The 16399-nt window shown below is 36.0% G+C and overlaps 1 protein-coding gene across 10 annotated transcripts in view; it reads right to left on the bottom strand.

Annotated features, from left to right (window-relative positions):
- The window catches only part of PDS5B (PDS5 cohesin associated factor B), a 208855-nt gene that overhangs the window by 60417 nt on the left and 132039 nt on the right, over window positions 1–16399 (bottom strand). For all 10 annotated transcript variants that reach the window (XR_014819173.1, XR_014819174.1, XR_014819175.1 and 7 more), the window contains exon 19: window positions 13303–13463. Coding sequence is in view for 6 of the 10 variants with exons in the window: in XM_021065557.2 (XP_020921216.1) it covers window positions 13303–13463 (161 nt within the window). In the remaining 4 variants the exon portion in view is untranslated. The remainder of the gene's footprint in view (window positions 1–13302; window positions 13464–16399) is intronic.

Genomic DNA, 16399 nt, shown 5'->3' with positions numbered 1-16399 from the left:
AACGGATAAGCAACAGTGAGACAATAAAACAAAATCATTAAAAATACCCAACACCAGAAAGGTCAGAAAGAGAAAGAAATGGGAACACAAAAAAGACAAAATGAAAACAAAGTATTCAGGAGTTCCCATCGTGGTGCAGTGGAAACAAATCCAACTAAGAACCATGAGGATGCAGGTTCGATCCCGGGCCTCACTCAGTGGGTTAAGGATCTGGCTTTGCTGTGAACTGTGGTGTAGATCGCAGATGTGGCTCCAATCCCAAGATGCCACAGCGTAGGCCAGCAGCTGTAGCTCCAATTCGACCCTGGCCTAGGAACCTCCATATGCCACAGGTGTGGCCATCAAAAAGCAAAAAATAAAATAAAATAAGAAAACAAAGTATCAAGATGGTAACTTTTTTTTCTTTGCTTTTCTTTTTAGGGCCACACCTGTAGCATATGGAAGTTTCCAGACTAGTGGTTGAATCAGAGCTTTAGCTGCTAGGCTTTGCCACAGCCACAGCAACGCCAGATCCAAGCTTCATCTGTGACCTACACCACAGCTCACAGCAACACCAGATCCCCGACCCACTGAGAAAGGCCAGGGATCGAAATCTGCATCCTCATGGATACCAGTCAGATTTGTTTCCACTGCGCCACAATGGGAACTCCTCAAGGTGGTAGTTTTAAACCCAACTATGGTTATATTAAATGGTAAACAGTCTAAACACTCCAACTGAAAAAGTGTGTCAGATTGGATTAAAACAACCAAAAGCAGAACAAAGACCAAACCATGGGATGTTTATAAGAAATTCATTTTAAATATTAAGACCCAGGAACATCTAAAGGAAGGAAAAGAGGGAGGGAGGAAAGAATGAAAGAAAGAGATCTGCCTCACAAACACTAATATAAATGAAAGCATGAGTGATGATGCTATTCTCAGACTGTAGAATAAGGAAGATGACCAGGAACACAGAGAAACATTTCATCAACAGCACAGTCAGTTGACAGGGCTGTTGGGAAACTGCTACAGTCATACACTGCTACAGAGAATGTGAAACGGTCTAAACACTATGGAGGGAAATGTAGCAGTATCGAGTTACTCTATCACACAGCCACAAAATAAATATTTAAATACAGAGTTACTGCTAGTATATGTAAAGAGAAAAAAAAAGCAAAGTGCAGAAAGGTACGAATAGTGTACTTTATCATTCATCTATCAAAAGGGCATATGAACACGCATATACATACATGTACACACTTAAACACATCTAGACAGACAGGCATGGAAGGACTTTTTTTTTTTTAAGTTTATCTACAGGTAAGAAAAAACAGGTAGAGAGTTGAAGAATACAAACTAGACTTCTCAAAATATATCCTGCTTTTTTGGTTCATCTTTAAAGAAAATTTCATTTAATTAAGAAATAAAATTTTTTAAAGTAAACTCTTAAAAAATAAAATGAAACAAATGAACAAAAGTGTGCATCCATTTGGCAGCATAACCACATAAAGAATCATTCCAAGTAACCTTAAAACACAGGAATTTGACTGCAAATCCTTAATGTGATACACCCTAAATACAAAACAGAACTACGTAAGTAAACAAACAGCTGTTTTTAGGAATCACATTGGTGGTGCCACTACTATTCTGAAACCGTTATGTATTTATTACGGGATAATTCAAAGGATTTATTATGTAATATCAATGTTTTATCACCTGTGTTTTCTCAGCACAGGGCAAAAAAATAAAAAAATGTAAAATTTTTTAAAAAGGCTCAATAAAAATGCAGTTTGAAATGGAATAATCAATAAAAACACACAATGCACTTTATTTAAAAAAAAAAAAAACCTTTTTTCAAAAGCTATATCCACTGAACTGTTCTAGAAAAGTAACCCACACATTAGCAATTAGTACCCACAAGACTCATATTCTAATTTCTTGATACTATGTCCATTAAAAGGAACCAGGGCTCCTTAGAGAAATGATTGATTCCAGGTCTAGGGCAGGACATGGACAAGATGGGTCTGGAACATTCTGTTATACTAGACGGCAAAGATACTACAAAGATTAGTAGAAACATTCCAAAGGATTCAGAGGTCAACCTGAATAGCCTCCTGGGTACAGATGGGATAATCAGAGCATAAAGAGACCAGTGTAACTGACAGAAACACAAATATGAGTAAATCAATCAGTTTATATGTATTTTTTTTCTTTTCACAGCCTCACCTGTGGCATATGAAAGTTCCCAGGCTAGGAATTGAGCCAAGCAGGAGCCAAACCACATCTGCAACCAACACCAGATCCTTAACCCACTGAGCGAGGCCAGGAATTGAACCCGCATCCTCACAGAGACAACACTAAGACCTTAACCTGCTGAGCCACAATGGGAATTTCCTATAATATTTTTAAAAAGATGACAACACAGGATGGTAGTAAACTTCTTCCTCCATATTTTGAACTCTGTTCAATATATAAAAGAATCAAGCACTTATCCTGACTTTCCTAAATAAGTGTAACACTGGGGAACCAAAGAATAGATGAGAAATTCCTCTTTATAAAATTATTCAGCTAACAAGTGATAAAGGAATGGCAGAATATGACCAATGATTACAAAACATGATCAGCTACTAACATCAAAAAAAAGAGAGAAATAACCAGGTATTATGTGCCCCATGACCGACCACATACCAGCATACCACAACCTGCAAATGGTCCTGTGACAAAATATCTGAATCAAAATCCAACTATTTGGATTCAACTCTCACCTTACAGAAAACAGAGGAAAACATTAAAGCATACCAAAGGCACACAATTAACAACAACAACAAAAAAATCAGTCTATGTGAGACTCTGCAAGAGAAACGACCTGGTTTCTTTATCAAACAAAGAGAGGAGAGAACTGGAGGGGGAGCTTACAGGAGACAGGGGACTTCAGAGACATAACAACCAATGACAATGTGGAAATCTTACTTAGATCTTGATTCAAAAAAATCCAAACTGTTAAAAAAAATTACTACATTTTTGAGAAAATCAATTGGATATTATTCACATTAAGCAATTATTATTAACTACATTTGTGATAAAGGCATTGTAATTATTTTTTAAGAGTTCTTATCTTTTAGAGATACCTATATGTACAGATGAAATGATATACAGAGCCTGGGATCTGTTCTCAAATATAAGGAGAACAAGAAGAAAGGGTAAAATTATAAATTAAACAATGTGGCTTTTAGTTATTTATATAAAAGCTGCTTAATGGATACAGGGAAGTTCATTATAATATTCTACCTAATTCCACATATGTTTAAAAATTTCAATAATAAAATGTGTAAAAAAAACAATCTGAGTCTCACCAAAATGCTCTTTTTGGTCTATGGTTAGTGGCTTTTTTCAGAAATGAAAATTGATAACTTTCTGGCTACTTCAATAACTAAAATGCCCAGATAAGACCTGTGTTCTCATACATCATACATAACAATACAAACATTCATAATATCCTTCCTCTGATCAATGAATTCAGCAAAGTAGCAGGATACACGATTAACACAGAAATTGGTTGCATTTCTGTATACTAACAAGGAAGTATTAAAAAGTGAATATGAAAGTACAATACCTTTTAAAATAGCACCCCCCCCCAAATTGAATACCTAGGAATAAACCTGACTAAGGAAGAGGAAGACTTATTTGCCAAAAACTATAAAACATTAATCAAGGAAATTAAAGAGGATTCAGAAAAATGGAAAGACATTCTATGCTCCTGAATTGGAGGGATCAACATTGTTAGAATGGCCATACTACCCAAAGCAATCTACAGATTCAATGTAATCCCTGTCAAATTACCCATGATATTTTTCAAAGAACTAGTACAAACAATCCAAAAATTTACATGGCACCATAAAAGATCCAGAATTGCCAAAGCAATCCTGAGGAAAAAAAGCAGAAGCCATAACTCACTCAGACTTCAGACAATATTACAAAGCTACAGTAAATGAGACAGTGTGGTACTGATAGAAAAACAAACATACAGACCAATGGAACAGAATAGAGAACCCAGAAATAAACCCAGACACCTACAGGCAATTAATCTTCAACAAAGGAGGCAAGAATATAAAATGGGAAAAAGACAGTCTTCTCAGCAAGTGATGCTGGGAAAACTGGACAGCTGCATGCAAATCAATGAAACTGGAACACACCCTCACACCATGCATAAAAATAAACTCAAAATGGCTTAAAGACTTAAACATAGACACCATAAAACTCCTAGAAGAGAACATAGTTAAACATTCTTGGATATCAATCATACAAATGTTTTCTTAGGTCAGTCTCCCAAGGCAACAGAAATAAAAACAAAAATAAACCAATGGGACTTAACCAAACTTAAAAGCTTTTCACAGCAAAGGAAACCATTAAAAAAAAAAAAAAAAAAAAAAAGACAACCTATGGAATGGGAGAAAATAGTTTCAAATGATGTAACCGACAAGGTCTTAATCTCTAAAATATACAAACAACTTAGACAATTCAACCAAAAACACCCAACAACCCAAATGACAGAAGACCTGAATAGACATTACTTCAAAGAAGATATAGAAATGACCAACAGACACATGAAAAAATGCTCAACATCACTAATTATTAGAGAAATGCAAATCAAAACTACTATGGGGTACCAACTCACACCTGTCAGAATGGCCATCATTAAAGAGTCAACAAATCACAAATGCTGGAAACAGTGTAGAGAAGAGGGAACCCTCCTACACTGTTGGTGGGCATGCAAAGTGGTACAACCACAATGGAAAACAGTATGGAGGTACCTCAGAAAACTACATATAAAACTACCCTATGACCCAGCAATCCCACTCCTGGGCATCTATCTGGGCAAAACTTGCCTTGAAAAAGATATGTGCACCCGTTATGTTCACTGGAGCACTACTCACAATAGCCAAGACATGTAAACAATCTAAATATTCATCAACAGATGAATGGATGAAGAAGATGTGGTATATATACACAATGGAATACTACTCAGCCATAAAAAAGAACAAAATAATGCCATTTGCAGCAACACAGATGGAACTAGAGACTCTCATACTAAGTGAAATAAGTCAGAAAGAGAAAGACAAATACCATATGATATCCTCTATATCTGGAATCTAATATATGGCACAAATGAACTTTTCCCCAGAAAAGACACAAATGCATGGACTTTGGTTTAAACAGACTTGTGGTTGCCGGGAGGGAGGGAGAGGGAGTGGGATGGACTGGGAGTACGGGGTTAGTAGTTGCAAACTATTGCATTTGGAGTGGATGAGCAGTAAGATCCTACTGTAGAACAGTAAGATCCTGCTGCACAGGGCACTATATCTAGTCACTTGTGATGGAACATGGTGGAGGATATATGTATGACTGGAGTCACTTTGCTCTGCAGCAGAAATTGTACACCAGAACAGTGTTAATCAACTATAATAGAAAAAACCAAAACCTATAATATAAAAAGAAAAATATAATCTCTTTCCTTAGTCATTGAGAGGAAAATTACAGATCATACACAAGTAAGAAGCAACTATGGTTGGGACTTTGTTAAGATAGTATGAGAAACTTTAAATTCATCAAATTTTCTGCACACTCATTTAAACTGAAAAAAGACATAATGTCAAGAAGGAAAAAAAAAACAATTTCAACAATTCTGAAGTACTAGGCAGTCTGAGAAGTTAGTGATATGTAAATAAAGCAACTACCTTTCTGACTCCTTTTACATTAATAAGTTTCTATTAAAAGGAATCCTTTATTCCCTCATTAAACTGAATTTTTCTTTCAAATTTATGTTTTCTCCCCTTGATAATAATAATGCATATCATGACACACAAACAAAACTGAAAAATACATTAAAAACACTAAAGAACAAAAACTCCTTTTTGGCTGCTTCCACAGCATGTGAAGGTTCCTAGGCCAGGGATCGAACCCATGACACAGCAATGATTCAAGCTGCTGCAGTGACAACACAAGATCCTTAACCTGTGGTGCCACAAGAGATCTCCCCTCCGCAAACAAACAAACAAACACACAAAAACCTTAAAATTCTACTATCCTGAAATAATTAGTGTGAACATTTTGGTGAGCATCTAAAATTTCTCTATACATACATACCTGCATATATTAAATATATTAGAATACAAAATGGAGTTCTCATCATGTCTCAGCAGTTAACGAACCTGACTGGCATCCATAAGGATGCCGGTTTCACTCCCTGGCCTTGCTCAGCGGGTTAAGGAGCCGGCATTGCCGTGAGTTGTGGTGTAGGTCGCAGCCCTGTGTTGCTGTGGCTGTGGTGTAGGCTGGCGGCTACAGCTCTGATTTGAGACCCCTAGCCTGGGAACCTCCATATGCCACGGGTGCAGCCCTTAAAAAAAAAGCAAACAGAGTACAAAATATATATTATTTGGAAACATTTTTTCACCCAAAAATGTTGTGGAGAAACTCCTATGTCAAGTATTGCTGAATACTATGCACTCAGCTCTTCAGCGGATGGCTATGCCACAATTGTTAATCTAACCAATCTCCTACATGTGAGCATTTAGATGGTTTTTTTTTTTTAAATCCTAATAACAAAACCATGAATATTTACCAACTGTCTCTGAGCTTTAAATCTATCCTAAAATCTGCTCTAAGATCTTGCAGTTATAACTCTGCAAATTACATTTCCCAGACTCCCTCAAGAACTGGTAGGTTCTTCCAACAAGAGCCACCACAGCGTCTTTAGGCCTTCTCTGCAGCAGCTGCACTATCCCACAGCAAGAGTCAGGCCCCTCCTCCTCTGACAATTAGCTGTGACGTTGACAGGGCTCTTCCACCTGTCAGGCAGTACTTAACACCACTTCTTCCCAGTTGGTCTGCCAGCGCTAAGGAAGTAGCTGCTTCCAGCAATTCCTAATATCTGAGTTACCAAAGCAACTTTTCATTCATTCATGCTTCAAACATCTGTATTAATGTTAATAGGTATGTTGAAAATACCTATTATGGTTTCTGTTTCTGACTGGACCCTAAACCATATAATCATTATATAGACACCTTTTCTAATTATCTCTGGGATAAATTCATAAAAGTAAAACTACCATATCAAAGACCACACACATTTTAAGCTGGTATGTATTACCACATCACCAACTCAGAAAAGCTGCATCAGTTTGTACTCCAACCAAGACAGCATCACTAGTATGCTAGCTAAAACTGGTTACAGCACATGAATATTTTATTTGTACTTCCCCTCATTCTTCTCAGTCAGCATAAATGTCCTTTCTTACTGTGATTATAAATTTCTTATTCATTCCTTATGCTAGTATTCTACTGAGACATAACTGTGATTTCTTTGCTAAGAATCTTTAAATACTTTTTCTAAAATCATATATATTGAAAAATAGCTTCTCAGCATGCCAGTTGTATGTATTTCCAACTTACTTCATGACTTTTGCTCTTGTCTAAATAATATTCTCTCTCATGAAAATATAAGGGCAGACTTAACCTGTCCTATTCGCTTCAACATCCTCATTACCTTATACACAGTGAAGGCTCTATAAACATTTTTTCAACAAATGAATTTTTAAAACTCTAATCCATCAATATTTCATTTATGAATTGGGGAAACTTCTCCAGTCCCTGACAAAGAAAAAAGTTACAAAATGCACTGGCTACTAACACTTGCATTAATTTACATATACTTAAACCTTAGACAAAAATTTTTAAAATAAAACCTTAGATAAATAATCTCTGACTCATCTGGAACATACGTAAAGTCAAACAAGCAGTCTACATTTTTTTCTTTTTCAGCTTGCCAGCTATTTATTGAGTAATCTAAGTTTTTATGACTAATTGTTAAAAATTATACTCCTCACTAACACAGGGTTGTATAAGGTTGCAAATTTCCTATGCACTCTACTTTTAAATCTTCTGATTTTTACTGCTACAATACTTTCTAAGTGATTGTTAGTGGCATATAAAGAAAGCTTAGGATTTTTACATATTTATTTTGGTCATCTTTTTTTTTTTTTAAGTAGTTTTGCAGTTGGCTCTCTTATATTTTTCCAAGAAATATAACTTTGCTTCCTCCTTTCCAACACATACACCTCTTATTTTCCTTCTGTCTGTCTTTTTTTTTTTTTTTTTTGCTTTTAAGGGCCGCACCCACGGCATATGGAGGTTCCCAGGCTAGGGGTCCAATCGGAGCTATAGCTGTCAGTCCATGCCAGAGTAATGCAGGATCCCAAGCTGCATCCACGACCGACACCACACCTTGTGAAAACGCCAGATCCTTAATCCACTGAGCGAGGTCAGGGACCCACAACTTCAGGGTTACCAGTTGGATTTGTTTCCGCTGTGCCGCAAAGGGAACTCCTTATTTTATTTTTTTATATAATTATATTGGCTAATGTTTCCAAAACAATGTTGAATCATGGCAGAGATAGTGGATTTTCTCATCTTGTTCCTGACTTTTACTGTGAATGCTTGTAGTATTTTACTATATGATAGGGCCTACTGGTTTGAGTGGTATGAAGGTATTAATTCCTATTTTATTGGGTTTAATTATAAACAGCCTAATTTTATTAGAAGCCCCTTCAGCATTTGTCAAAATGATCCATTGTGTGCCCTTTCCCTTTTTCATTTATATAATGAATTTCATTTATATAATGAATTAATATTAAGCTTTCTAACTGTGTCCCTTTTTGTATTCCTGGAATTAACCACATTTGGGCACAGTGGGTTTTTTTGTATTTGGGGGGCCACACCCGCAGCATATGGAAGTTCCCAGGCTAGGGGTTGAATCAGAGCTGTAGCCAATGGCCTATGCCACAGCCACAGCCACAGCCACAGCAACTCAGGATTTGAGCTGCATCTGAAACCTACAGCACAGCTCATGACAACACTGGATCCTTTAATCCACTGAGTGAGGCCAGAGATCAAACCCATGTCCTCAAGGATATTAGTCGAATTCGTTACCACGGAGCCACAGTAGGAACTTTGACCACAGTATAGTCTTGTTTTTACTGTAGTAAATTCTCTTAATAATATTTTACATACATTTTTTGTGTTGATTTCAGTAAGATTTGTCTTAGTTTTTTTTTTTTAATCTGGTTTTAGCATTCCTGCTAGTTACCTTGGCTTCATAAAAAGTAATCTAAACACATTCTTTCCCCTCCTATTCTCTGAACAATTAAAAAGAATTAGAATTTCTGTGCGGTTTTGGGTTTTTTTTCCTTTAGATCGGAAATATTTTCTTTTAACGCAAACACTTGGCAGGGTAATTTTCTCAAATTCATTTATATTTACAGTGTATTAGGGTTTTCAAACATTTAAAACACAGATGTAGCCATATCTAAACTTAAATACCGAAAGTAAAATGATGAGAAAAGACAAATCAGAGATATGCAAACAAAAAGAAAGCAAAAGTTGGATTTAGGGGCATAAGCAAAACTGAATACAAAGGGAAAAAGCACCCAACTTGGTAAGGACCTCACAATAAAAAAGGGGTAATACATTTCCTAAGTCCTTGAATCCTAAAGAATATCCTTCATCTGCCCTTATTTAAGCACTACCTGGCAACTTAGGAAAGGCTTCAGTTACAGCCTTTTTGTGCATCAAAACTCTCTAGCAGTTGAATCATAACTTCAGAAATCTTATGCGGTTGAAAAGAACTGTCAGCCTCATTACTTTTCAGTTGTACATCATCTCCTTTTTTCTTGACGTTTGTGAAATAACTTCAGGCATCTCCAAAAATTCAGTAAATTCAATCAAGATATTCTCCTAAAACATGAGCCCTCCTGGTCTCCAGGTTCATGGTTTCATTCACTCTAAACAACTTTATTATTATTTTTTAAAAATGTCTTCCATTTCCCATTATTATGTTGTCTTCTCCACAGAAACCAATTATGGCTTTTCACTATGGGCAGGTCTCTCTAACTGCCTTATTTCTTTGCCCACTATATTCACTTTCTATGCAGTTTTTTTCCTCAAGCTCAATTTCTACCTTCCTGATTACATTTTCAATATCGTTTGCTCCTTGCTGTTTCTAGCAAATTATATTCTATGATACAAATATGTTCCTGTTCTTCTGTACCCTTAGTTCTTCCATTTCCCTTTTTATGTTTTATGTTATCTTATTTTTGCTCTTGCTTTTTATTCCCCACCACCACCCAGCTGCCATTTGCTGTTTAACTTTCTTGGTGACTGAGAACAACTGTCTCAAATTTTCTTTTTCCTAGAAAAATTCAGTTCTTTCAAAGTGCTCATCAGCTATCTTCTGGATGCTAAAATAGCTGCACAGGTTTCATATTTGTTATATTATTTGTATTCTGTTAATTCATCTCTGAATAAGAGAAATCCTCTCTACCTCTGCCATTAAAACAAAAATATAGTGTCTCCCTGTGACTTAACACTAGAAATTGTCTTTAAAAAAATAACATCACAACTCAAACTACTCTTGCTTCATTAGCTGGATAAAGTAGCATGGAGGAGGAAATTAGGACTAAAGGTAGTGAGTCATTTATTTCTGTGTAATTTCTGTCCACGTCTGCTTAAGCTCTTCCAGTTGAGAACCAGCTCCACTTGGACTACAGCCATACCCTACACTCTAAGGGGACTCCCATGTGTTTTGGCACATGTGCCTATTTTGGGGTGAGCCAGACTCCTGAAACACTTGCTAAGTCACAATGGAACTGTAAGTCACCATCATTTTATTTATTTTCTGGCCACATCCGTGGCACATGGACGTTTCCAGGGCAGGGACTGAATGTGAGCTGCAGGTGTGGCAATGCTGGATCCTTTTAACCCACTGTGTGGGGCCGGCGATTGAACCTGTGCTTCCACAGCTACCCTATCCACTGCAGTTGGATTTGTAACCCACTATGCCACAGGGGGAAACTCCAATCACCATCATTTTAGTTGTGTGGCTCAGCATGTAATTTTTTCTACTCCTGTAAAATTGGTAATAAGACATTTGCTTCACAATTCTACAACACCTCTACACTGTGTCCCTCCTGTTAAGCCCAAAGAAAAATGGTATGACCACAAAATCCCTAATTTAGTTCTATTACAGCTGAAATTAGGTTTTCCTTATTTCTCTCACAGCTTGTCCACACCTCAAGCTCCTCTTTGGAGATCAGCGAGCGAAAGAACACTTACCATACACTCCCTTATACACCTGATTCGGGGATATGTGCATCAACTGTCAGTGTTCTCACATCCACTCAGTCTAAATGGCTTATCTAGCACCAATTCTGTCCAGTTTGTGGTAGTTTCTACTTAGATACATTTTTCTTTTGGTTCTTTTAAATTATTTTGGTAAATTCGAGGGAAGATAATTTAATGAACATTCATTTAACTCTACCAGTTCCCTCAATACCAACTCACCCAATTTAATAAATTTAACTTATAAAATCTGCACACGTATTTTATTTTCTATTTTTAGCCATACCCAAGGCATATGGAAGTTCCTGGGCCAGGAATCGAATTTAAGCCACATCTGGGACAACGCCAGATCCTTAACCCACTGCACTGGGCTAGGGGGTCAAACTGGCAATGCCAGAGAGACAAGCCAGATTATTAACCTACTGCACCATAGCAGAACTCCTGCATACATCATAGCAGAACTCCTGCATACTTAAGTTATCCCCTGGAAGACACAGACCATGAGGTACTTTATCGAGTGCAGTGTATGCACAGAGCAGGTATCCAATAGCAACTGAGCTAATCCTCCTCATGAAAGACATCTGATATACTCTGCATCTCCATCAAAGTAGTTCCACATTTAAGTGGTGGATATTTTAAAATGCCTTTGTGTGTTCTAAAATGTCTGCCTTTCAACTTTGCTCTCAGAGTTCTCCTACAAATATATCAAATGATGTTTCTATAAAATATAAAGAGTACTGGGAAAGATAGTCTAGAATGAAAATAAAAACCTTCATTGAATAAATCAAGCTAAAACTTGTTAATTAAGAAAGAAACGGTGCCATAGGTGGCTATGTTCCATAGGCACTGCAAATAAACAGGCCTACATTCAAATCTTCATTCTGGCACATGCTAGCTATATGACCTAGAACTATTTACCTCAGGTAAACATTGATTCCTCATTTGGAAAATGAGAATAATGCTTACACTTTACTGAATTGTTACAACATTTAAATGAGATAATACATTAAGTGGGCATTCAGTAAAAGGTATGGAGTTACACAGAGTTTACATATATTGTATGCCTATACATTTATCTCCAAACTCTGTTTTCTGATCTGGATAGGAGAGTCATGGCTCCATTCCAAAAGCAAATTCATGCTCCAGACTCCCTTAAAAATTAAGAAGTCAATTCTAAACAATAATGTTTCTTATGCTTGCCAAAAAGAATACTCTTACAAGACTCTGGTATGTTTCAATTATAATTTAAATAATGCTTTTGTCTTATGTATCAATAGTTTCTAGAATTAAGTTCACGTGAACAGAAAGGAAGAACAAGAAGAGTAGCTGAGCATCTAAAAGCTAGCTTTGTCCACAGTCTCGTTCGGAGGAAAAGGGCCACATGGAGAGGTACAGTGCCCCAACTACAACTAGGGAGGCCAGAAGTAATGAGGGAGAGGTAAAAGCAATCACCAGTGACTGTCAATATCAAGACCAACTATGCGATGTGTCCTCCACGAACAGGGAGGAGAGATGCTCTGAGAGAAGTAGCAGGGATCATTAAAAAAATGAAGACAATTCTTTTGTGCTATCACAGAATACTGAACAATAATCAAGCACCATTAGAGATGCCCAGGATAACAGTACAATTTGCAATTGTTGGAAATACTAGGATACACCGACATATACGAAAAACACACTCCTATTAGGATGAGTATTCCAGGCTGTCCTGCTTCCCTGTGTCAAAAGCACTACTTCTAAAAATTTTCCATCTAATACTCATCATGACAAAAGAAAAGAGCACTATGGAGAGAGCTAATGAAATTCCCTTGGAATTTGCTACCTGACCTTAAATTCACATGAATTGTTTATTCTATGCCATAACATGCCAAATAACTACTTTACTATAAAACTTTTTATTAAAAATCTTTAAGCAAAACTGATGCTTAAGAAAGAAATGCCATGTTCACCCTACATTTTCATGACTCTTCTAAAATACCAATCAATGCTTTCTCCTCAGAAATGAGAATATAAACTGAATAGTAGGCATTAAGATAAGCCAGATATTATTTCCTCAAAACTTAAAAGATTCCAACTATGACATAATTCAAAAAACAGTAAATTATTTTTCTATCTTCCAGAATATTTATCAGAATAAACTCAACTCACGATCTGATGTGTGGGAAATCCTCTTCAATTTTGCTTCCTGTATTTTTGAAAATCTGAAGTGCAGCTTCTGCTACTTTTTCATCATCCATTTTCAGACAAGCCAGGAGAGACTCAAATGTTTCAGCAGAATGAAATGAGATGGGGTGTGTAAATGAGAGTACCTAAAACATGAGTCATAAAAATTATCTGTAAATCCTTTTGATCTTTATAATATAAATCCAAATTATTATATATTAGAAATACTATACATTAAATACAAAAATAATTATGCTAAAAATAAGAGCACTAGCAATAAAATTTTAAACTTACACATAGAACAAAAATGTTCTTATATAAGACTGTACATGTAAAGAAATAATTACTTTCAAAATTAAATAACATGTTAACATAATGCTATCCAAAATAATTTAGATTTGATTAATGTTTCAGGAGGGCAGTAGAGGAAAATGAGGGTAGGAGAAAAGGAAAATTAGTAGAGAGAATTTAAGAAAACACCTCTGTTCTTCTAAATAAAGGTCATTAGAAGAGACCAGCAAATAACATTTTTGGAAAAGAGTAACCCAGCAAGGGGAATAAAACACCAGATAGTAAATTATAAGTTTTCGATAATCAAATCAACATGGTATTGACAGTAGAAAAAACATTAAAAAAAAAAAAAAAATAGGAGTTCCCTGCCGTGGCACAGTGGTTAAAGAATCCAACGAGGAACCAGGAGGTTGCGGGTTCGATCCCTGTCCTCACTCAGTGGGTTAAGGATCCGGCGTTGCTGTGAGCTGTGGTGTAGGTTGCAGTCATGGCTCGGATCCTGCGTTGCTGTGGCTCTGGTGTAGGCCAACAGCTGAAGCTCCAAATAGACCCCTAGCCTGGGAACCTCCATATGTGCAGGTGCGGCCCTAGAAAAGGCAAATAAAAAATAAAAAACAAATCCTTGGCATATATAAGAACTTAAGATTAAATAGAGTACAGTAGATTATAAAGAAGGCAAAAGAAAATAACCAAGAACGGATGGGATTGTTAATAAACAGTCCTGGTAAAGTGGGTAGCTATTTGGAGGAAATCAAATTAGATCCTTTCCTCTAATATATATTTTCAAAGTAAACTTTAACTGGGTTGTTTCAGATTTAAAAAACAAAAACAATTAAAAAACCCCTCTAAACATGAAAGGATTTTTAAGCTTCAAATAAACAATAAGAACCAAATGTGGAGTGTAAAAACAAGTAGTAGAAAATATGTTATACATAATGCCACATTTATAAGATTTAGAAACAAGCAAAATAAGCAATGTTATTTAGAAATATAGACATAAATGTAAAATCTATAAAGAATAGTAAGAAAATAATAAACCCCAAGTTCAGGAAACATACACCTAGGGATGCAAAGTTAAACAAACAAACAAACAAACAAAAGCAGCGTATTTCAACAGTATTAATACTCTATTTAATTTTAATTAGCATTCCTTTTACTTTCCACTAGTATTCATTTTATCACTACACTTTATAACTTACATGAAACAAATACATTCCAGCTTTTATGTATCTAATATGTCCTATAAGAAAGCCAAGGAAATTAAAAGCTCACTTAAATGAGTTAAAAAAAAAACAAAAGATTGAGATGTCAGTAGAAAATGAACAGAGGATAAAAATGACAATTTCGGGAGTTCCCATCACGGCTCATTGGTTAACAAACTGACTAGTATCCATGAGGACATGGGTTCGATCCTGGCCTTGCTCAGTGGTTTAAGGATCCAGCATTGCTGTGAGCTGTGGTGTAGGCTGCAGATGCAACTCAGATCCTGCGTTGCTGTGGCTGTGGCATAGGCCAGTGGCTACAGCTCCAATTTGACCAACAGCCTGGGAACCTCCCTGTGCCACAGGTGTGACCCTAAAAAAACAAAAGACAAAAAAAAAGACAATTTCACCACAGAGAAAACACTGATGATCAACATACGGAAGGTGGACCTCACTAGCAACAGTAACTATGCAAATTAAAACATCATTTTCACTTACTAGATTAGCAAATCTCCTAAAATTTTACATTATTACAAATTTGTGAAGATAAGATAGGCATCTTCATAAACTGTTGACAGAATTACATATGAATATGATATCTCTATAAAAGAATCTGACTACAGGTATCTCTCAAAGAATTTTGAAAGTGGTCATACTCTAATGCAGTAATGCCCTTCTAGTATTTAAAAAATAAAAAAGAAGACATTAGCAGGAGCTATTAAATATATCTATCTTAGCACTGACTATAAGAATAAAATTAAAAAAACTTAAATATCCAACAACATGAAAACAACTGAGAACACTGATACTCCAAAAGTGAACTAATCACTATTGCCAAAAAACATTTTTTATTATTATTTTCATTATGAGGCACACACTGTGCTAAGACATTTAAGTATATGGTTTATTTAGTCCCTCTGAGAGAAGTACTATTATCTCTATACGTATGAGGAAGCAGAGGCAATTAACTTGCCTCAAAGCACACATCTAATAAATGAGAACCAATAATCAGATCTGTTTTTTGATATTCTTAAAAATACTGTCTTAAAAAGCATTGTGAAAAATGTTTATTATTTATTATGGGAAAACAGTCAATATAAAAAGTTGTACATTCAGTCTGACCTCGATTATACAAAAGTGTACATTTTTCTAAAGATTATACAAAGTGTTGGAGTTTCCCCTGGCACAATGGGATCGGCGCATCTCTACAGCACTAGGGCACAAGTTTAATCCCTGGCCTGGCACTGTGGGTTAAAAGATCTGGCGTTGCCACAGCTGTGCCGTCGGTTGCAAACGCAGCTCAGATCTGACCCGTGGCCTGAGAACTCCATATGCCGAAAAATAAAAAAAAGAAAAAACAAATGCTTATATATGATAGGCTTATAAATGTTTTTTCCTATATAATTTTATATTTTCTAACTTATCAACAATTAATTGATATTTCTGTAATCAGTAAAAGTTAGTAGTATATTTTAATTAACAAAATAACAGTAAAAAAACCTGGTTCCTTCTGTGGTAGGGCTAGCACCTCTGCTCACTAATGAAATGTTCAAATTATAACCCTAATGTAATTAACACAAGGCTATCTA

This window comes from Sus scrofa, chromosome 11 (assembly GCF_054392235.1).
Source record: "Sus scrofa isolate SSC_HxYL_T2T_F1_AM1 chromosome 11, Sscrofa_HxYL_maternal_Yorkshire_Landrace_v2.0, whole genome shotgun sequence".
NCBI classification, from domain to species: Eukaryota; Metazoa; Chordata; class Mammalia; order Artiodactyla; family Suidae; genus Sus; species Sus scrofa.
This window is presented reverse-complemented; position numbering and strand designations above follow the sequence as displayed.